We start from the raw sequence: 24,241 nt of genomic DNA on the forward strand, positions 1-24,241 counted from the left end.
GGAATCATTTTGTGGCCACCCACTGATCCTGTAAAAACTGTTTTTAATTTTAGCTTTACTAATTGAACTTTCATTAAAAATTTTGAAATTTCACTGAAATGTGCCAATTTTTGGTAAATCGAACAATCCCCATTTCCGCGATGCCAGATGATGTCTATGACATATGATGAGGGACCCCTGACCTCTCCTAGGCAAAAAAATGATTCAATAATTATGTTGTTGGCGAAGTCCTCCACATGGAGTGTCTACTTTGAGCCGCTCCTTCAATGTTCTCAGTAGACTGCCGATCAACAGCAGATGGAAGAAGCAGAGGGAAGCAAGGATTAGAATAAGTCTCGTGACACCCTGGATGTCCCTATTTTAATGTACGATGTGAATGTGACTTTTATATGAAATTTAGGTCATCCAGCTTGTGTATCGACCTGCACCTCCGCCCAATGCAGTTGCACGTAGACCTCCGATTGTCATCTCCTGGACGGCCAGCCTGAGGATTATTTATTTTCAAATCCAAGGAACATGGGAGTGCGCAGCCTAGTGCATTAGGGTGTGCACCTCAAAGATCCAAAACATATGCATGTGTGACATATTTACTGGCCTCTTCCTCGCTCCCCATCCTGAAACAATGGGTGGAGCACACAGGGAGACCTGGGCTGCAGAAAGAAGAGGAACAGGGACAGGAGAGGTGGCATACAGGGGAGGGCTGGCAGCCTTAGGCCTGGGGGCAAGTCCAGTCAAGTGACCCATTGAACCGCCAAACAAGCTCACCATCCATGGCCCACCTGGTTATTCAATGCAGCCTCACCAGTGCCCATCAGTGCAGCCAACTCCAGTGCCCATCAATGCAGCCTGATCACTGGGGCAGGTTACATGGGGTGTATTGGGGGGGGGGATGGGGGGGTTAGCTAGGCGTGTCAGGGTCTCTCACCTCAGTGATCTCAGCTCAGCAGGTCTTTGCATGCCACGGCCTCCTGGGGGAGTAATGCTCCTGGTCCTGGGGTCAAGTTGCAGCCAGCGCCCAGCCCTGGGTCCCGACTCCCTGGCACGCACTGCCTCTGCCTGCTTCCAAAAACCGGTCCCAGGGAGTTGTAGTTTCTTCTACACTGCTCTGTTTTCCACCCCCCTGGGAGCCTGAGCGTGGACTACAACTCCTGGAATGCAACAGCTAGTGGTCAGCCGCTGTGGCCATGACTTCCTAGCGCAGAATGAAAAAGAAAATAGTAGAGGGCAGTGGCTGCCGGGCCATTTTGAACGTAAGTTAGAGCGGCCTGGGAGTCAATTGCCACCCTGCCCCCTGGCCCAGCCCTCCCCTGGTGGCATATATTAGTTCCGATCCCCTGTATTTTCCTCCTGTGGCAGCTGAATGTTGGCAAGAGGGAGAGGAGGAGAAGCCTACTTTCAGCTGCTGCTGCAGGAGAAAATACAGATTGGTTCCAGTAAATTCCACCCCTGCTAACTCCAGGTTCTGGGTTTCGTCAAGGAAGGATCGCAGTTTACCTGTCACCTGCCTGCGATCAACGGATATATCACGATTAAGGGGCTGCCAACCCCAGGATTAGGGTGTGCCCAGGCACACCTGGCACACCCCTTGCACACGCCTATGCCAAGGAACATGTATATTGGACTAGAGCCTAAAAAAAAGACAAGTATGAAAAGCTTTGTATTTGTTAGAAACGACTACAGAAGGACCTGTGGGAGCCAACAAATTATAAAGACGTTCTCGTGGTGGATTATTCAATATTCCAATGGAGGGCTCGGGATAACACGGTCTTTGTGGAACTACAAAGCAGAATAAAAAGTTGCTTGTAGGACATGTACAAACCAGCACCCCCCCCCCCTCCTTTAAATTTGCCGACACTGGGAGTAAGGAGCTTGAAGACGGTCATGGTAACATGAACAGCTCCCCTCCCCCCCCCTGACTTTTAATCTCTTCTTTTACAGCAGGTGTATTGTTCTGTAACTATATATTGTGTATCATGTACGGCTCTGTATTGTGGGTGTGGGTGTGCATACATGCCTGGAGTACAATGCCCCATCCCCGGTAGTATGACCAGAAACAAATGACAAAAAAAAAAATAAAGTAGCAAATTTATAAAGAGGGGGGATGTGTAAAAAAAAAAAAAATTAGGAGCTTCAGAAACCGGATTGGATAGTCGGCCAAGCCAAAGGTCAGGAAGCCAGAGATGTGGAATGTAGTAGAACAGCAAGCAGGATCAGGAGCCAGAAGGGATGTCAGCCAAGCAAAGTCTTCAACAGGAACGCAGGAGATAGTCTCTGTGATGTTGACCAAGGCGAAGGCAAAGGGCAACTTAACTGGAAGGCTTAAGTAGGCAGGACTGATGAGCCGGATCATCACTATGGAGAGATAGTGATTATTAGAAGACAGCTGAGCGGGGCAGCTCAGTGAAGGAAGGGCTGAGCCCAGCCTTGACACTATATCATCCTCCCCTCTTTATTAGGAAGGCTTTCCACAAGATTTTGGAGGGAGTCTTGGGGGAATGCTGGATGAGAAGACCAGGTTCACCATTGGCATTCCAATTTACAGTAGGGTTGAGGTCGAGACTCTGTAGAACACTTGAGTTCCTCCACACCAAACTCCTCAAATCATGTTTTTATGGACCGGGCTTTGCACACAGTGGCACAGTTATGCTGGGATGTCCGCATGCTTTTGGTCATACAGTGATAGATCATTTTAATGGTGTAATTTTATGGTTTGGCTGGAGATTTCGTCTGGCTGGTTGTTTTTCTTTATAATGGATTTCGGTGCCCCGAGTGTTTTGAAAAATGTTCTCTTTGGCCGTACAGAGGAACCTTGGATTACGAGTATGATCCGTTCCAGGAGAATGCTCGTAATCCAAAGCACTCGCAAATCAAAGCGAGTTTCCCCACTGAAGTCAATGGAAACGAAAATAATTCGTTCCGCATTGACTTCAATGGCATGCAATATCGCATGTGACCAGAGGTGGGGGCGTGCCGGAGAGCCTCGGAAACATTTGAAAAGTGCTGAGAACACCTCGGCTGAACTCGTAAAACCCTTCGAAAGGCTTGGGAACGGAGTATTTCGGAGATTTTCCAAGCATTTCAGAATGGCTCCCAACGGCGCCGATTGGCGTTGTCCGGCTCTGCTTGGCTCTGGCCAAACGCGGTATTGCAGCCCGCTTTGGCTTGAATCCTGCTTGTTTTGCGAGACAACACTCGCAAACCGAGTCAGGATTTTTTTTTAAATACAGCGCTCGTACGGCGAAACGCACGTTACTCGCAATCCAAGGTTCCACTGTACTTTTGATGATTAATGTCTGAAATCCTTTTTAGTTATTTTTTTTTTTAATTTGTACTTTGTTCATTCCATGTTGGCAGTTGGTAAACAGTCAGTAGCAGAAAGTGTTAATATTGGAGGCCGCATGGGCATCCGGGGGGAAGGTTACAGTACTCGCTTGGCCGGAGTTTTTTGATTCTTTTTAATTGTCTCCTATTATTCCGAGCGCTTTGTCGGGAACGTGCCAACGGGAACTTGTCATAACATAAAGCGACTTGTCCCCCGGCCAGATCCAGACAATGAGGAGCTCTGATAATCCTGTCATTGCTGTGTGTAAAAAAAAAAAAAAAAAACTGATGAGAAATCAAAGGTTGGTCTAGATCAACACAAGAGGAATTCCACAGCCAAAGAGGCGTGCGCTGGAGCACCTGAGGTGAGAGCGTTCCCCTCCACCGTCCTACAAAATGTACGGCCAGAACCTAAATCTGTGCTGGAAAGAAATATGGTACTGGTATTCTTATAGGCAGTACCAGTGGGGAAGCTAGACATTATTTCACCCGGGGCAAGGAATCCGTTCGATGCCCCCCTTATGGGACAAGATTAGGCAGAAGTGAGAAACTCCCAGGCCATAGCTGTTGAGTCAGCTGTCTGTCCCCTCCCCCATGCTCCTCTGTTGTCCCCCCTGCTCCCCTGGTCCTCCCCCTGCTTCTCTGTTCCCCCCAGGTAAGCGCTGCGGGGAGGGAGAGGAGGTGAGCTCTGCGGGAAGGGTGAGACAGAGGAGCGGAGGGGGGCAGCGGTCCGCTGTCACTGAAGCCGGCCCACTGAGCCATCGGCCCACCGGGAAACTCCCTGTACTCCCAATGGCCAGTCCATCCATGATATCTATCTAGGACCAAGCTCTTTGCACAGGAAAGATATCCCTGATTAATGGTTACTATAATATAATATCATTAATTTGATATATGACCATATTGTCGATCGATTTATTGTCTAGAATAAAATATATGATTAATAGATCATCTGCACTGTACGCTTAGCCATCATACCGATATTCCTACTTTCCTACAATTGGATTTTCCATCCGGACCAATCGGAATAATTTTTATACATTTTGCTCAAAATAAATTAATGACACGGTATATGTCTTTATCGATAAACCGTGGCGGTGCGTCTATAGAGGGCGCTGGAGCGCCGCCTCCTCTGCCTCTCGCACCGCCACTGATTACAATAACATAGAGTCATTGCATTGCATGAATCTATGTTATTGTTGCCGGCCGCTGGTCTATTCAGATGGCCGGACGGTGAGCGCCGCCTGAATAACGGCAGCTGGTTGGCTGTGAGGAAGTGCCTATCAGAGCCAGCGGCTCTGATAGGCTTTCCGAGTACAGCCCTCAGCCTTCCGGATGCTTTTCCAGGGGACGCACGGGGGGTGCGTTCCTTGGATAAGACTGACAGGCGTCTCAGCCAATCAGGTTCACCGGTCTTGGTTACCGGTAACCTGATTGGCTGAATTGTCATCGAGAGCGGGAAAAGACATCGAGGGACGTGGAAGGAGGATGGCTGACCCCGAAAAAGGTAAGTGCCGGGGGGTTGGGGCATTTTACAGGGCACAGCGGCGACAATTAGAGGGCACAGTGGCGACAATTAGAGGGCACAGTGACATCAATGGGCACAGTGGCGACAATGGGTACAGTGGTGACAATTAAAGGGCACAGTGGGGACAATTGGCACAGTGGCATCAATGGGCACAGTGGCGACAATTAAAGGGCACAGTGGTGACAATTGGCACAGTGGCGACAATTGATGGGCACAGTGACTGCGTTTGATGGCATGACACAGTGGTGACAATTGATGGCACAGTGGCTGCGTTTGATGGCATGACACAGTGGTGACAATTGATGGCACAGTGACTGCATTTGATGGCATGACACAGTGGTGACAATTGATGGCACAGTGGCTGCGTTTGATGGCATGACACAGTGGTGACAATTGATGGCACAGTGACTGCGTTTGATGGCATGGCACAGTGGTGATAATTGATGGCACAGTGACTGCGTTTGATGGCATGACGCAGTGGTGACAATTGATGGCACAGTGGCTGCGTTTGATGGCATGACACAGTGGTGACAATTGATGGCACAGTGGCTGCGTTTGATGGCATGGCACAGTGGTGATAATTGATGGCACAGTGACTGCGTTTGATGGCATGGCACAGTGGTGATAATTGATGGCACAGTGACTGCGTTTGATGGCATGACGCAGTGGTGACAATTGATGGCACAGTGGCTGCGTTTGATGGCATGACACAGTGGTGACAATTGATGGCACAGTGGCTGCGTTTGATGGCACAGTGGCTGCATTTGATGGGCACAGTGAGGCTGCAATTTTTTTTTTTTTTTCATTTGCGCCGCCCCAAAAATGTTGAGCACCTGCTGCCACTGTTGACAAAGATAGATAGATAGATAGATAGAATAGATAGATTTTTGACACGTGTGGCCATCATAAGTTCCCATATACCGAGCCAATAGGTGACTCCAACCACCAGACCCCACTGAATGCCGGTTGATGCTGAGCACAATCCCATCACTTTTTTCTGTAGCTTCCATCGGATTCTGAGAATGATGTGTGTGTTGTTGTTTTATTTTTTTTTAATTCACCAGACTAACCATGTAACTATGTAATGTGCACCATGGCAAAAAAAAATCAAAAATCCTGTAACGCGTGTTTCAGTTTGGCTCAGTAATATTGAAGTAATATCAATATTGAAGTATTGAAATAAAAAAAAAAAAAAAGAGAACAAGACCAGTCGATCTAGTTCAACCAATAAAAAATAAAAATTAATTAAAGCAAACCAAACTCATTTTTTGGGCACCTCCCAAAAAAAAATTTAAAAAATTAAAAACAACTTTAAACTCTCAAAAATGTTTTGTAATATTCACACTGTAAAAAAATAAAGAAAAGAAAATAAAGAAAAATAAAACTAAACAGATTTTTTGAGCACATAAAAAAAAAAAAGAAAGAAAGAAAAAACAACCAGTCACAAAGTTTCTCCATTTTCAGAGCTGCCCCAACTGCTGACCGGGCTGATTTAATATAACCCCCCCCCCCCCCTCCCATAGCAACAAACTTGTTTATTTTTGGTGTGATCTGCTGTCCTGACCAGCAGAGTGCCTTGGAGACAGTGATACAATGGCGGTGGGGGTCAGAGGGGGGGCTGTTGTAACGGCCCAGCATTGTTCAAATGCTTGGATTTAAACTCTGGTTGCCATGGTTACCAGGTGGACGGGAACAGAGGGGGGCTGTTGTTTTTTTTTTTTTTTTGCATTTTACAAAAATCTCAAATCGCTGAACGCCAGCATTGTGTGAACTCGCTGAAGTAAAAAGATTAATTTTTTTTTCTCAGCAAAAAAAAAAAAAGTCTCGATTCTTAAAAATTGGCAACATTTTTCTCTCTCTCGACCATTAAAGAAGACAAAATAAAAAGCTTAGTCTCATTTATATTTGTAGCTTCAAATATGAATTTTACATTGTTGTGGTCTCTCTAGAAAAAGCAGAAGTGAGTCTGTATTTATTTGATATATTTTAGTATTTTAGAAAACTTAAAAAATAAAATAAAAAATGTTTTTTACTTTGGGTCTGTATTTATTTGACATTTTTGTATTTTGGAAACTTTACACTTTTATTTGTGTTTTTTTTTATTTTTTACAATAGGTCTGTATTTATTTAAAATTGTGTCTTTTGGATATTTGAATGTGTTTTTATTTTTTTTATGTTTTTGTTTTTGTTTTCTTACATCTTGGTGATATTTCATTTCTTTGGAGTTAGTAAATTAGCAGGCTTTGACATGGCAGGCAGGTCATATTATCATAAAAATCTGAATTTTTTTTTTCTCCAAACCCGTAACAAAAAGGGGTTTAACCCCTAATATGATTTCAAATTTGATGGAATGGATCCATCCATTTTTTTTATTTTGTTACATCTAGATGATATTTATTTATTACTTACTGATATGGCAGGAAGGGGTTAAGCCTGGTGCTTTTTTTCAGGTGTGGATAAATGGATCGATGTTTAGACTATATGGACAGTCTTTGAACTCTGAAAAATGTTTGGAAAAAAAAAAAAAAAACAGGTTGTAGCAACATTTATATTTGTACCATCCAATTTACATTTTAAAATATTGTTGTGTGTTTTTTTTGGTCCAGAAGCTGGAAACTGCATGAATGGGGCTGTATTTTATTTAATCTATGGAAATTAAATAAATAATATAAATAAATAAAAAAAACATAAATATATATATATATATATATATATATATATATATATATATATATATATATATATATATATATATATAATTTTTTTATTAACTAGATGGTATTTTATTACACTCAGATTTAGTATTTTATGCTGCACATATTTTCATAAAATTCTAATTTCTTTATTTTTTTCTGGCTCAGACAAGAGGCTGTTAATCCTAGTACATTTTCAGATTTGGATGAATGAATCAATGTTCAGACTATGGCTAGTCTTGAAATTCAAAAAAAAAAAAAAAATCTTTTACTAAAATTGATATTTTGAACATCAAATATTGTGATCTCTTTGGTCTCAGAAGCTAGAAACAGCACAAATGTGTCTGTATTTATTTGATCTTGTGTATTTTAGAATGTTAAGTTTTTTTTTTATTTTATATATATATATATATATATATATATATATATATATATATATATATATATATATATATATATATATATATATATATATATATATATATATATATATATATATATATATATTTATTTTATTTATTTTTTCAAGCCTTTCTTCTATATCTTTATTTTAATTTTTTCTAGATAATAATTCTTGTTTTTTTTTTCTAATCATCTTTTTTTTCTATTTCTTATTTTATGTTTTATTTTTTCTAGATAATAATCCTTGTGTTTTTTTTTTTCTAAGCATTTTTTCTATTTCCTCGTATTTTATTATGAGAAAAAAAAAAAGAAGAAGAAATAGAAAAAATGCTTAAAAAAAAAACGCAAGGATTATTATCTAGAAAAAATAAAAAATAAAATAAGAAATAGAAAAAAAAGCTTGGAAAAAAAACAAACAAGAATTATTATGGAAATTTTTATTTTTTTTCCCTGAAATGCTTTCTTTTTTTACATCTAAATTTATATGTTATTCCTCTTGTAATTAGTACTTTTTTTTAATGTGGCACGTAAGTAATAATTTTCATAGACTTCAGTTTATTTATTTTTTCCTGGCTCGTACAACAAAGGGGTTAATCCAAGCGTGTTTTCGGATGGTATGCAGTTTGGATGAAAGGATCGATGTTCAGACTATGGGCAGTCTTTGAACTCTGAATACTTTCTGTAAAAAAAAAAAAAAAGTAGATTTAAAGGAAAAAAAAAATCCTTTTTTTTTTCCCCTCCTTCGGCAGTTAATAAACAGCTTTTAGCACAAAGGGATGGTGGCATTACTTTTGGCACAGTCCCGTTGTTTGGGATTATGGGACTATTTTTTTTTTGTCGCACCCAAAGGCCTTTTAAGGTTGGATCGTGAAATGTGAACTTTTACCCTGGTTTGTCAACAGGGCTGAATAGGACGGATATTTTGTATGTGAGCTGACGAGGGAACTTTTTTCTTTTTATATGTCACTATGGGACCAACTGGCAAGGGGGCGGAGCTGGGAACTCCAGTCCAGTAGTGGTCCTTCACTTGGTAACCAAGACCATCAAACACTGCCGGTAATTCACACTTAGTAGGGTGAATCGATATTGCATGCAATGGTTTTACCACCGTGTGGTCACAAATTCATCTTCTAATCCCACAAGAACTCAAAATTTGAGACCCTCACCAACTGGACAGTGACTTCTTCTTGACCATATTCAAGAAAGAACTTCTGACCACACAAGGGCTCAAAATTCGGAACTCCAGCAACTGGACAGTGTGACTTCTTCTTTACAACATGCAATAAAGAACTTCTAATCCCACAAGAACTCAAAATTCAGAACCTCACCAACTGGACAGTGACTTCTTCTTGACCACATGCAATAAAGAACCTCTAATCCCATAAAGACTCAAAATTCAAGACCCCACCAACTGGACAGTGACTTCTTCTTGACCACTTGCCAAAAGGAACTTCTGATCTCGCAAGGGCTCAAAATTCAGAACCCGACCAACTGGACAGTGACTACTTCTTTTTTACCACATGCAATAAAGAACCTATAATCCCATAAGGACTGAAAATTGAAGACATCAACAACTGGACAGTGACATCTTCTTCTTGACCACATGCAATAAGGAGCTTCTAATCCCACAAGAACTCAAAATTCTGAACCCCACCAACTGGGCAGTGGCTTCTTCTTTACCACATGCAAAAAGGAACTTCTAATCCCTCAAGTACTCAAAATTTGACACCCACCAACTGGACAGTGACTTCTTCTTGTCCACATGCAAAAAAGAACTTCTGATCTTGCAAAGACCCAAAATTTTGAGATGCCACCAACTGGACCGTGACATTTTCCTCTTGACCACAAGCAAAAAGACTGAATACACAAGGGCTCACAATTTGGAACCCCACCAACTGGACAGTGACTTCTTCTTTACAACATGCAGTAAAGAACTTCTAATCCCACAAAGACTCAAAATGCGGGGCCCTACCAACTGGACAGTGGTGGCTTCTTCCTCCTTGACCACAAAACTGAACATTTATTGCAATTTCAAATCTGCAGCTTCAAATGAAATACCTGTTGAACCTGCCATGAAGGACCTTGCCCAAACATTTCCTGTTTTATAGGGTGACAACAACATCTGTCTATCAATTGTGCTTCTGTGTTGTCACTCAGTCTTCCGATATACTACAAGTGTTCGCTCCAGGAGCGTCCTCCATAATGGGAACAGCATGTAGTAGTTTGGTGGTGCCGGGGCAGGCGTTGACAAAGTGCCTTCCCTGACCAGACCCAACGGAGTCTCTAACTTCTTCCAATAAATTCTCTGTTCTTTTGTGAGGCTGTAAAAACTGCTCGGATATCTGGCTGTGTCAATAGTCGAAGGTTGTAAAAGTCACAGTGGGGGCGCCGCGTCCTCGCCTGAATTCTCAGGCCTTCTGTGTGTGTCAAACGATTTGGCAGCCGTTGCTGGTGGTGTGCCAGGCTGTACGGCGCTGTGGAGTTGTGTAAGGTCGCTGGGGGAACTCTTAAGTCTTAAAGGGTTTATCCAACCAAACGGCCAGATACTTGGCTGAAAGGTGGATATATGAATGTTTTACCTGTCAGAGTATTACACATTCCAGCTTTCCTATATGGCTGAGGGGTTCCCACCATCCCTGTGCTGAGTTCCCGGATCTGTACACCTGCTGTGCCCATTATGAGGGGTTCCCACCATCCCTGTGCTGAGTTCCCGGGTCTGTACACCTGCTGTGCCCATTATGAGGGGTTCCCACCATCCCTGTGCTGAGTTCCTGGGTCTGTACACCTGCTGTGCCCATTATGAGGGGTTCCCACCATCCCTGTGCTGAGTTCCTGGGTCTGTACACCTGCTGTGCCCATTATGAGGGGTTCCCACCATCCCTGTGCTGAGTTCCCGGGTCTGTACACCTGCTGTGCCCATTATGAGGGGTTCCCACCATCACTGTGCTGAGTTCCCGGGTCTGTACAACTGATGTTCCCATTATGAGGGGTTCCCACCATCCCTGTTCGGATTTTCTATTCATTTTTATTATATTATGAAGAATGTAACCGGCAGAGCTGGAACACCTTATAGTGGACAGGAACAGAGATCGGAATTAGGGCTGTGATATAAATCATGTATAATAGAATATCCCATTGTTGGAGACATAGAAAGGCCAGGGACTGGCCCTTTGTTTGCTTTGTCAGTCCCTTTATGCACAATTCCTCCCATTGACACCAATCATGGGGCATGTTTCCTACAATGATGGGGCACTCTTCCTTTCACTGATGTCAATGATGGGATGCTATTCCTCCCACTGATAATGATGGGACACTATTCCTCCCACTGATAATGATGGGACACTATTCCTCCCACTGACACCAATGATGGGACACTATTCCTTCCCCTGAAACAAATGATGGGACACTATTCCTCCCACTGACACCAATGATGGGGGACTATTTATCCTGATACCAATGATGGGACACTATTTCCCCCCCCCCACTAACACCAATGATGGGACACGATTCCTCCCACTGACACCAATGATGGGGGACTATTTATCCTGATACCAATGATGGGACACTATTCCCCCCCCCCCCACTAACACCAATGATGGGACACTATTCCTCTCAGCCAATGTTGGGGCACTATTCCTCCCGATACCAATGATGGGACACTTCCCCCCCCCCCATTAACACCAATGATGGGGAACTGTTCCTCTCACTGATACTAATGATGGGACTCTATTCCTCCCACTGATACCAGTGATGGGGCCCTTTCTAGGTTGTCCCACCCAGATCGCGACCACTTTTTGGTAGCGGGAACTGCCCACTCATGGCCACGATCTCCTAAGTAATACCTTTTTTCTGAGTTTTCTGCACATGCTCAGAAACCCAAAAGTGATGCTGTGATCCCGGACGCAGCCCAGGACGCAACATCATGGGGTGGAGCAAATGGATGTGGGGCTGTCCTGGCATATCCAGGACTGATGGCATCTTTTCACCCTGGTGGTCACTTTTAAAAATGGCCTTGCCAACACACATTGGGCTTTAGCAATAATACATTTCACTCAGCTAGGGTTTGGTCTACTTCCTTGGCACGTCCCTAATGTGTACAATCCTCATAGGGCCCCAAGGGTAGGGGGTCCACCGTGCACTGTGCCTCCATGTGGCTGGGATATTTTCCTGATGCTCATTCGTACTTTTATTGAAGCCACTTTAGTAACGATAAAATGTCTTGTTTGAATACTAAACTAACTACTTCCGACTCCATCTTCGCAGTCACCCCGTGTTTTTTTTTCAATTCAAGGATCGTTTCCGTCTGCGTCTGTCGGGGCTCATCCTTCATTTTTTTTTTCTTTTAGAAAAAGGTAAAAAGGGTCATATAGATAATAGAAGCCTTTCAAGAAAACAAAAAAGGGAGCATTGTCCCCGGTGCGGCGTGGTTGCACAGCAGGCGTCTCCGGGGGATAAAGGGTTAAGGACGCCTGGTGAAGAGGCCGGGGGGGGTTCCTGCGCTTCGCATCTTTTGAAAAGTTTCAAAAGTTTGAAAAATGCTCTTAACTTTCATCCCTCCTTTTCGCCCCCCCCTTTATGGTAATCCTCCCGCACCCCCTCCTCCCTCCTACCCCTATCTGTCATTATTCCGCCCTCCACCCTCATATTCATGTCCTCATTCATCCTCTCATGGGGGGGGGGGGTGTGATGGATACGCAGCGAGGGAGCCGCATTCTGGGTGATGGGAGTTCTCTTCAAATGCCAATCGCTTGCAAAAGTTCAATTTTTAAACTTTTGGGGCCAAAACGCACATGGTCGATTTTTTTTCGAACACGCCACTAAAAATGGCAGAGGTTAATCGCAATCGCTACATACAAAGTCGCATGAAATATCAATTCATTTTAACAAATTCTGAGCAAAGTCCTATTGTTGAAGCGATGAATCAAGGCTGCGTTAAGTTGCATCGACCAATCAATCGCTGGTTGCTAGCGGTTAGTCGTTGGGCAAAGATCTCTGAACGCTACTATAGACGTTAAATGATCTTCACGGTATTGCCAAAAGTATTGGGACACCTGCCTTTACACGCACATGTAGGTAGATTCAGGTACATGGGTGCAAACTTGCGGCGGCATAGCTTAGCGTGTTTAGGCTACGCTGCCGTAAGTTAGCTAGGCAAGTACATAATTCTCAATGTACTTGCCTGCTAATATACGGCGGCGTAGCCTAAAGCGGGCGGGCGTAAGGGCGCCGAATTCAAATGTGTTGGAGGGGGGGCGTGTTTTATGGCAATGAGGCTTGACCTCACGTTTTTACGTCCTTCTTAATGCGCATGCGCCGGGTGCCTACATTTCCCAGGGTGCATTGCGGCTAAGTACGCCGCACGGGCCTATTTATTTCGACGTGGACGTAAACAACGTAAATCCCGATTCGCGGATGATTTACGCAAACGATGTAAAAAAATCGAATCTCGCGGCGGGAACGGCGGCCATACTTTAACATTGTTATTCCACCTAATAGATGGAATAACTTTAGGCCTGCTAATGCCTTACGGAAACGGCGTAAATCGGCTGCGGCGGCCGGGCGTACGTTCGTGAATCGGCGTATAAACTCATTTACATATTCTACGCCGGCTGCAATGGAAGCGCCACCTAGCGGCCATCCAAAATATTGCAATCTTAGATATGTTTAAGCGTATCTCTGTTTGAGCATACACTTAAACATAGGTCGGCGTAGATTCTGAGTTAGGTCGGCTTATCTACTGATAAGCCAGCCTAACTCTACCTGAATCTACCTAATGAACTTTAATGGCATCCCAGTCTTGGTCCTTTAGGGTTCAATATTGAGTTGGTGCCCACTCTTTTAGGTTGGGGGCTCATCCGGGGTGATCTGGGCTCATAGGAAGTGGGTTGAACGATGCTGGGCATCAGATTAAGGGCATCTTGTTGCAGAAAAGGACTGCGGGGTAAAAGCTCAGGCATGAAGCCGAACGTTGCAGCAAAAGCTGGTTTTGTTATTTTGCCTTTTAATTTGCCGTTCAGTTATACCCTATATTACCAAAAGTATTGGGACGCCTGCCTTTACACGCAACATGAACTTTAATGGCCTCCCAGTCTTAGTCCGTAGGGTTCAATTTTGAGTTGGCCCCGCCCTTTGCACCTATAACGGCTTCAACTCTTCTGGGAAGGCCGTCCACAAGGTTTAGGAGGGTGTCTATGGGAATGTTTGACCGTTCTTCCAGAAAGGAATTTCTGAGGTCAGGCACTGATGTTTGAACGAGAAGGCCTGGCTCTCAGTCTGCGCTCTAATTCATCCCAAAGGTGTTCTATCGGGTTGAGGTCAGGACTCTGTGCAGGCCAGTCAGGTTCCTCTACCCCAAACTTGCTCATCCATGTCTTTATGGACCTCTCAAGGGGTCTTCTGGAAGAATGGTCAAACATTCCCATAGACACCCTCCTAAACCTTGTGGACGGCCTTCCCAGAAGAGTTGAAGCTGTAAAGGGCGGAGCCAACTCAATATTGAACCCTACGGACTAAGACTGGGATGCCATTAAAGTTCATGTGCGTGTAAAGGCAGGCGTCCCAATACTTTTGACAATATAGTGCACCTTTTGAGCTTGAGGCGGTGAGTAGGTGAGTTGGCACATGGTCAGGCATTGTAATCGGAGGGATGTTCTGCGGTGGTCACGTGCGTCTACTATGGAAAAGACGTGTATTTGTGTCTCCTCTCCTCCTGATTAAAGGGATTTCCTTCCGACCCCAACTGACCTTCCCCACATGCTGCCCGGAATTAAAAATGGGGACTTTTAACGCCTTCCTTCCATTTCTGAATCAAACGTTTTGTGCGTTTTTGGGCGTTCGTGTTTTCAAAACGTTTTTGAGCTTTGGAGGTTTTTTTTTATTAGCCAACAAAGAAAAATGTCTTCTGTTTCATCATTTTGTTGCTATGTTTTTCAGCTTTTTCATCCACTTTTATTATTTCCTAGCTGAATACCCGGCGTTGCCCGGTCTTCCTATCTTAACCTTTTGGGGAGGAAAATCATAGTAATATAAATATACCCATCTTTTATATAAGGGTGTAGGTAAGGGTTAATGTAACTGTCATATTTTTATTTGGCATATAAGTAATATGTGTACCAGGTATTATTGAAATATCTCCAGGCGTACAGAAGTTATGTGGGAACATACATTTCCCATTGATTTGCATGGGACTTTAAACAAAAACCCCGACCCTCACAAATGGGGGTAGTTAAGGGATAAATTAACTATCCTATAGTGTAAGTGGACATATAAGTAACATGTGACCAAGTGTTATCGAAATATGTACAGCCGTTTGGAAGTTATGAAGTAACATGTATTTCCCATAGAGTTGAATGGGACTTAAAAGGAAAACCCCGACCATGGCAAATGGGGGTGGGTAAGGGTTAAACCACCTATCCTATGTTTGTTGCTGACATATAAGTAACATGTGTGCCAAGTTTCATGTTAATATCTTTAGCCGTTTGGACGTGATGCTGGAACATACATACATACATACATACATACACACATACATACATACATATATACATACATACATACACACATACACACGTTGAGTTTTATATATATAGATTTATTTATGAATTTAATTGTTTTACTTTTTTGTAAGGGGTTAATTTATTTATGATTAACTTATTTATGTATTTTGTTAGGTTAGAGGTTAATATTGGGGTTAGGGGCTAATATTGGTGTTAAGGGTTAAAAGTTTGGGTTAGGGGTTAATTTATTTACTTATTTATTTACTTATTTTGTTGAGTTAGGGGTAAATATTAGTGTTAGGGTTTAAAGGGTAGGGTTAGGGGTTTTATTATAACTTTTTTATTAATATTTATTTTTTTAGGTTCGGGATCAGTAGTATTAGGGATTATTAGAGTAAAGTGTTGGGCTTTAGTGTTTTTTTTTTTTTTTATTATTATTATTATTTTATTTATTTATATTTTTACTTTATTATTATTCATTGATTTTTTTTTTATTAGCCAATAAAGAAAAATATATTTTTTGTTCCATCATTTGTTGCTATGTTTTTCAGCTTTTCCATCCACTTTTTTATTTATTAATTACATTTTTTTTGTTACTTTTTTGTAAGGCTTAATTTTGTATTTATTTATGAACTTATTTATTTATTTTTTGTTAGGTTAGGGGTTAATATTGGGGTTAGGGGCTAATATTAGTGTTAAGGTTTAAAAGTTAGGGTTAGGGGTAAACTTTATTTACTTATTTATTTTATTGGGTTATGGGTAAATATTAATGTTAGGGTACGGTTAGGGGTTTTATTATAATTTTTTTATTAATATTTATTTTTTAGGTTGGGGGTTAATATTAGGGGTTAGGGATTATTAGGGTTAAGGGTTGGGCTTTAGTGTTTTTTTTTTTTTTTTTTTTTTGTTTTATTATTTTTTTTATAATATTTTTATTACTACTACTATTATTATTATTATTATTTTAGGTTGGGGTTAATATTAGGGTTAGGGATTATTAGGGTTAAGTGGGCTTTAGTGTTTTTTATTTTATTTGTTTACTTATTATTATTATTATTATTATTGATGATGATAATTAAACAAATAAAATAAACACTGAATCCCAACACTTAACCCTAATAATCCCTAACCCTAATATTAACCCCAACCTAAAAAAATAATAATACAAATAATAAAAATAATATAAAAAATAATAATAAAAATAAAATAATAATAAAAAAACACTAAAGCCCAACCCTTAACCCTAATAATCCCTAACCCTAAAATATTATTTTATTATTAATATTTATTTTTTAGGTTGGGGGTTAAATATTAATAATAATATTTTATTAATATTTTTTTAGGTTAAGGTTAATATTGGGGTTAGGGATTATTAGGGTTAAGGGTTGGGCTTTAGTGTTTTTTATTTTTTTATTTATTCGTTTACTTATTTATTATTATTATTATTATTATTTTTAATTTTTTTTTTTTTTTTTTAGGTTGGGGGTTAATATTGGGGTTGAGTGTTAGGCTTTAGTGTGTTTTTTTATTTATTTGTTAACTTATTTATTATCATTATTTATTATTTTATTAATATATTTTTTTTTTTTTAAGTTACGGATTATTAGGGTTAAGGGTTGGGCTTTAGTGTTTTTTTTATTTATTTTTAATTTTTATTATTTTGTTGTTATTATTTTTGTTGTTGTTGTTGTTGTTGATTAACATTTATTTTCATTGAATACGAGCAGAAAAATTCTCAAACACAAAACCAAATGCACTAATATGCTCAAAAACGCTTGTATCAATCTTTTCCATGCATTTCTCTGGAACAAAAAACGCTTGTAAATGGCAACATCTCGCCCAATTGGAGCTCCAAAAAAAGCTCCAGAACTTTTTCGAGCTTCAGGCGACTTGAATCGATGTGAATCTCCATAGAAAGTTTATTTTATTTTTTTCTCCAGCGTTATGGATCTTAGCGCTTCAAGCTACGAATCACTGTGGTCTGAATGGGACCTTCTAGTCTTCGCGGCGTCCTAGCTCCTAAGATTTGTCACGTTTTTATGATCGCCGGCACCCAATAAAACTTTTCCCGTCCTTCACCGTTTTGCTCTGTTCACATTTCAGTGTCTCGTGTTCTCAATACGCAATTTTTGTTGCATTTTTGATCCTTTTTGGTTTAGTGTTTTTACAGATAATTTTTATCGGCACTAAAGCCGGTGAGTTTTGCACGCTTTTTTTTTTTTTTTTGCCCTAATGATCCATAATTTGGTTGCCTTCAAAGGCCCGATAGAGGTTGACCTTCATGGATTGAATTGATGACCCCATCACTGAAAATACGTCCAATTTCTGAATCCTGGAAAGGGTGTCAATTCTTGATTGACCCAACTGTCCGCTTTGCCCGTTTTTCCCGAAGACCAGTCGTTACCTGCCATCCTTCGGCAGTAGAAGGGTTAGGAAAGGACTGTGGTCGCCTTCCTTTCTCGAAATCTGTAACCTTTTTGTTTTGAACTGCGGCTAATGCTTCTCGTGCGTAAGCCCATGTGTGCCTGTGTGTGCATCTATCCCGGGCTTAGGAGACTCTGGGGTCTTAGCCAATTGAAATTTGGCTAATGTCTCTGTGATCGGATCAGCCTACTGATAATAGCACCGGGCAATTAAGGAGATTGAATCTTCTGGCCCTGCTCTTATCTCTCCCATCCCTTCCTCCTCCTCCTCCATCGCTGCTGCTGCCTGGGGGGGGGGGGGGATCAACCTGAAAACACAGGTCGTAAGTGGTGTCGGCAAGTTGTGTGCTCCAATTATTGTCTGGGCCGGGGAAGTGGTCAGAAGGTCCCACCCCTTAACCCTAGCACTACCGTCAAACAATGTTGGCTCGATCATTTCAAACAAATGATACTACGAAGGAGAAATAGTATTAGCATAATGGCCAAAGGACCAGGAGCCTCGGACTTGTGCTGGCTTCCCAGTGTCTGTGCTGGCCGCCACAGCAGTCCCAGCGTCTGTGCTCGCCTCCACAGCAGTCCCAGCGTCTGTGCTGGCCGCCACAGCAGTCCCAGCGTCTGTGCTGGCCGCCACAGCAGTCCCAGCGTCTGTGCTGGCCGCCACAGCAGTCCCAGCGTCTGTGCTGGCCGCCACAGCAGTCCCAGGGTCTGTGCTCGCCGCAACAGCAGTCCCAGGGTCTGTGCTGGCCGCCACAGCAGTCCCAGGGTCTGTGCTGGCCGCCACAGCAGTCCCAGGGTCTGTGCTTGCCGCCACAGCAGTCCCAGGGTCTGTGCTCGCCGCCACAGCAGTCCCAGGGTCTGTGCTCGCCGCCACAGCAGTCCCAGGGTCTGTGCTCGCCGCCACAGCAGTCCCAGCGTCTGTGCTTGCCGCCAAAGCAGTCCCAGCGTCTGTGCTCGCCGCCACAGCGGTCCCAGTGTCTGTGCTGGCGGCCACAGCGGTCCCAGCGTCTGTGCTGGCGGCCACAGCGGTCCCAGCGTCTGTGCTGGCGGCCACAGCGGTCCCAGCGTCTGTGCTGGCGGCCACAGCAGTCCCAGCGTCTGTGCTCGCCGCCACAGCAGTCCCAGATACTGTGCCCCATTGTTGTTGTCATTGGGAGAAACTGTGCCCTTTATTGTCCGTGAATAAAATAGCACTCCAAGGGCCAGTAAAAAGCAAGCAAAGGGCCACATCTGGCCCCCGGCCCACAGTTTGGAGACCACTCTTCACTCCAGCCCCATAATGGTATTGGCACAATGGCTGAACTGACCCGGAGCCTTACCAGTGCCCTCTTTGGTCTCATGGAGCCTCTATGTCTCCATAGAAGATTATGGAAGGGCCCCTTCACTTGGCGTCGGTAAGCCGTGTGCACCAGTTTTTTTTTTTCTCTGGGCCCCAGAAAAGGTGAAAAGTCCCACCACTGAACTCTGCCCGCAATGCCCGATGATTGATCTTTGGTTTGATCGTTACAAACAGGCGATACAATGAAAGAAAAATTACTATTGAGGTGCCGACCAAACCGGCCGGGAGCCTGACCAGCGCAGTCCTCGGTCTCATGGAGCCGCCCTCAATCACAAAGCATTGGGGGACGGGCCCTTTAAATTGCCCTCTGACCCCATTAAGCTCCATTTACATGACCCGTGTGACCTTTTGAAAAGGCGGCTGGAAGGGAACTTTTTGTATTCGCTAAACATCTTCTTGTTGGGTTAAGCCGGGCGTTGGACGGGTCCTTCCTGGTGTTTGGGGGCCCGCTGAGCGTTCACGTGTCCCTCCCAGCATATTGTAGAAGCCGTAAAAAGGAAAAAGCGGTATTTATTTTACTAAAAGGTTTTATTTTACGAATCGGCTTAATTTACAGAAGCACAGAGCTCACGCAGCACAGAGCACACATGGCATAGAGCGCACATGACATAGAGCGCACATGGCATAGAGCGCACAGAGCACACATAGCATAGAGCGCACGCAGCACAGATGCACATGGCATAGAGCGCACACAGCACAGAGCGCACATGGCATAGAGCGCATGCAGCACAGAGCGCACATAGCATAGAGCGCCCAGAGCACACATAGCATAGAGCGCACGCAGCACAGAGCACACATGGCATAGAGCACACATGGCATAGAGCGCATGCAGCACAGATGCACATGGCATAGAGCGCACACAGCACAGAGCGCACATGGCATAGAGCGCATGCAGCACAGAGCGCACATAGCATAGAGCGCCCAGAGCACACATAGCATAGAGCGCACGCAGCACAGAGCACACATGGCATAGAGTGCAGGCAGCACAGAGCACACATGGCATAGAGTGCAGGCAGCACAGAGCACACATGGCATAGAGCGCACGCAGCACAGAGCGCACATAGCATAGAGCGCACAGAGCTCACATAGCATAGAGCGCAGGCAGCACAGAGCACACATGGCATAGAGTGCAGGCAGCACAGAGCACACATGGCATAGAGTGCAGGCAGCACAGAGCACACGCAGCACAGAGCGCACATGGCATAGAGCACACAGAGCACACGCAGCATAGAGCACACATGGCATAGAGCGCACGCAGCATAGAACACACATTGCATAGAGTGCAGGCAGCACAGAGCACACATTGCATAGAGTGCAGGCAGCACAGAGCACACATGGCATAGAGCGCACACGTGGCACAGAGTGCAGGCAGCACAGAGCACACGTGGCACAGAGTGCAGGCAGCACAGAGCACACATGGCACAGAGTGCAGGCAGCACAGAGCACACATGGCACAGAGTGCAGGCAGCACAGAGCACACACACCGCATTGGATGAACATAATATAGAACTAACACCTCACAGAGCGCACACACAGCATAAAGTGTATACTGCATAGGAATTACACAGCACAGGGCACACATGGCATAGGAAGTACACAGCACAGAGCGCACACATGGGATGTACACAGCACAGAGCATGCACAGCATAGAGTGTATTAAGCACACCCATCATACTGTACACAGCACAGATCACACACCATGGGATATACACAGCATACAAGTGTACCCTTCACAGAGCACACAAATATAGTGCGCACCCAGCACAGAGCACACACCATACATTGTACAGAGCACAAACTGAAAAATGGGGGGCAGAATCGGTGACCCTCAATTCTCTGCTTCCCGGGGTCAGGCAATCCTGACACTTCCCAGATTTCTGATTCGGCATCCCGCCTGGAACACTTTTCTCTTCTGTCATTCCATAAAAGGCGGCTTCATCTCCGGAGATTCCTCGGGACACATTCCCATGTCGGCCGGTGTCCCCTCCTCAATCCCATAATCCGGGGGACACTTCCCAGGCCCAGCCGCCCGTCACTCTTCCAGTGACCCCCCCACAAGTCTTCCTCGGTATAGTTATAACAGGTTCTTATTATCAGCATCGTATTTACAGCTGAGATCTAGCGGGAAATGGGATGTAAAGGGGAACTCTAACTATTAATGCTTTTAGATGGACAAGAAATGATGAATATATTAATATTAATGGAATAAAATGAAGCAGGAACTTCTGAATATCGATGGAAATATAAGCTTGCCAATCGGTATTCCGGTATCTAAAGATCGTGCTTCTACTTGTATATCTACACCGGGGCGGCCATGATGTGCTCTACTAGACAGTGCCTTGAAAAAGTATTCATACCCCTTGAAATTTCCCACATTTTCTCACGTTACCAGGGATTTCCTTCGCTTTGAAGGGATTTCCTTTTCACTTCCTGTTTTTGGCTATGAGACAGGAAGTGAAGGAAAATCTCCCCAGTGGGGGGCACTAGTTCTGGTGAAAACTAGGGATTACTGTGTGACAGGGTGACAACACAGGAGCATAATTGGGAGACATGGGCAGAGCGTTGTCACCCTATAACAGGAAGTGCCTGAGCAAGGGTCTCCGTGGTGGGATCACCGGAGGATTATTTTAATGGAAAGCTGCAGAATCGATATCGACATGATGAAGCGGAATGATTGGGGTTATCCACTTTGATTCTGATAGTCCCCTGAAATAGAGTACTGCCCTGTGTGAGACGGGGTGACAACATAGGAACGCAATTGGGACAGCGTTGTCACCCTATAACAGGAAGTGTCTGGACAAGGCAGGACAGGACCACCAGGAATTAAAGTAGAACTAACAGGCAAACCTATTTTCTGTTTTGGATAGAGTAAGGGAGGGCTTATAACCCCCTCAGTTTTTATTTATTTTGCCACCTGTGGCCCATTGGTGAGATTTCCCATCACTGCCTGTAATTTCCCTTCACTTCCTGTGATTTCCCTTTACTTCCTGTTATTTCCCTTCACTTCCTGTGATTTCCCTTCACTTCCTGTTATGTCCCTTCACTTCCTTTGATTTCCCTTCACTTCCTGTGATCTCCCTTCACTTCCTTTGATTTCCCTTCACTTCCTTTGATTTCCCTTCACTTCCTTTGATTTCCATTCACTTCCTGTGATTTCCCTTCACTTCCTTTGATTTCCCTTCACTTCCTGTGATTTCCCTTCACTTCCTGTAATTTCCCTTCACTTCCTGTAATTTCCCTTCACTTGCTTTGATTTCCCTTCACTTGCTTTGATTTCCCTTCACTTGCTTTGATTTCCCTTCACTTCCTGTAATTTCCCTTCACTTCCTGTAATTTCCCTTCACTTGCTTTGATTTCCCTTCACTTCCTTTGATTTCCCTTCACTTCCTGTAATTTCCCTTCACTTCCTGTAATTTCCCTTCACTTCCTGTAATTTCCCTTCACTTCCTGTAATTTCCCTTCACTTCCTGTAATTTCCCTTCACTTGTCTTGATTTCCCTTCACTTGCTTTGATTTCCCTTCACTTCCTTTGATTTCCCTTCACTTCCTTTGATTTCCATTCACTTCCTGTGATTTCCCTTCACTTCCTTTGATTTCCCTTCACTTCCTGTGATTTCCCTTCACTTCCTGTAATTTCCCTTCACTTCCTGTAATTTCCCTTCACTTGCTTTGATTTCCCTTCACTTGCTTTGATTTCCCTTCACTTGCTTTGATTTCCCTTCACTTCCTGTAATTTCCCTTCACTTCCTGTAATTTCCCTTCACTTGCTTTGATTTCCCTTCACTTCCTTTGATTTCCCTTCACTTCCTGTAATTTCCCTTCACTTCCTGTAATTTCCCTTCACTTCCTGTAATTTCCCTTCACTTCCTGTAATTTCCCTTCACTTCCTGTAATTTCCCTTCACTTGTCTTGATTTCCCTTCACTTGCTTTGATTTCCCTTCACTTCCTTTGATTTCCCTTCACTTCCTTTGATTTCCCTTCTCTTCCTTTGATTTCTCTTCCTTTGGTTTTCCTTCTCTTCCTTTGATTTCCCTTCTCTTCCTTTGATTTCCCTTCTCTTCCTTTGATTTTCCTTCTCTTCCTTTGATTTCCCTTCTCTTCCTGTGATTTCCCTTCTCTTCCTGTGATTTCCATTCTCTTCCTGTGATTTCCCTTCACTTTCTGTGCCATAGCCAAACAGCAAGTGAGAGGAAATCCCCCACCAAAGTCAAAGTAATCCCTAGTTTTCACCAGAACTAGTGCCCCCCCCCCCCAGCTGGGGAGATTTTTCCTTCACTTCCTGTCTCCTAGCCAAAAACAGGAAGTGAAAGGAAATCCCTTCAAAGCGAAGGTAATCCCTGGTTGTCACCAGAACTAGATTTCCCTTCACTTCCTGTCCCATATCCAAAATATGAAGTGAGGAGAAATCCCTCCAAAGTGAGGGAATCCCTGTTTGTCACCAGAACTATTGTCCCCATTGTGATATTTCCCTTCACTTCCTGTCCCATAGCCAAAACAGGAAGTGAAAGGAAATCCTTGGTTGTCCCAAGAACTAGTGTCCCCATTGTAAGAATTCCCTTCACTTCCCCACAGCCAAACGGGAAATGAGAGGAAATCCCCAAAAGTGAAAAAGTTCTATAAGTGATCTGCTCACCACACACCTTACAATCTGATTATACAATCTCCCTCGGACAGTCATTGGTCAATGTATCGCACCGCTCCCCCTGATTGGATGGATTCGGTGGATCTCACATTGTATCGTTTTTTTTTTTTTCTCGGCAGGCCGGACACGTATCGAGGAAGGCGCCTCCCTCCACATAGACCGTCTGCGATCCGATGACCAGGGGTGGTACGAGTGTCGGGTTCTCTTCCTGGACCGGCACCACGGAGACGAAGACTTCAAGAACGGGACGTGGGTCCACCTCACCGTCAACTGTAAGTTCCCCCCCCAAAACCGGGACTCCCGGTCCTACACTGAAGATCTGTCTAAAGCTGGCCATACATGATACAATCTGATTGTACAATCTCTCCTTTTTAGATATAATAAGAGGACAGACAAGGC

The 24,241-nt window shown here is 43.7% G+C and overlaps 1 protein-coding gene across 3 annotated transcripts in view; it reads left to right on the forward strand.

Moving 5' to 3' along the window:
- The window catches only part of IGSF9 (immunoglobulin superfamily member 9), a 136,503-nt gene that overhangs the window by 42,391 nt on the left and 69,871 nt on the right, over window positions 1-24,241 (forward strand). For all 3 annotated transcript variants that reach the window (XM_040333475.1, XM_040333477.1, XM_040333476.1), the window contains exon 4: window positions 23,962-24,114. In XM_040333475.1, the coding sequence (XP_040189409.1) occupies window positions 23,962-24,114 (153 nt within the window). The remainder of the gene's footprint in view (window positions 1-23,961; window positions 24,115-24,241) is intronic.

This window comes from Rana temporaria, chromosome 13, assembly GCF_905171775.1.
Source record: "Rana temporaria chromosome 13, aRanTem1.1, whole genome shotgun sequence".
Classification (NCBI taxonomy): Eukaryota; Metazoa; Chordata; class Amphibia; order Anura; family Ranidae; genus Rana; species Rana temporaria.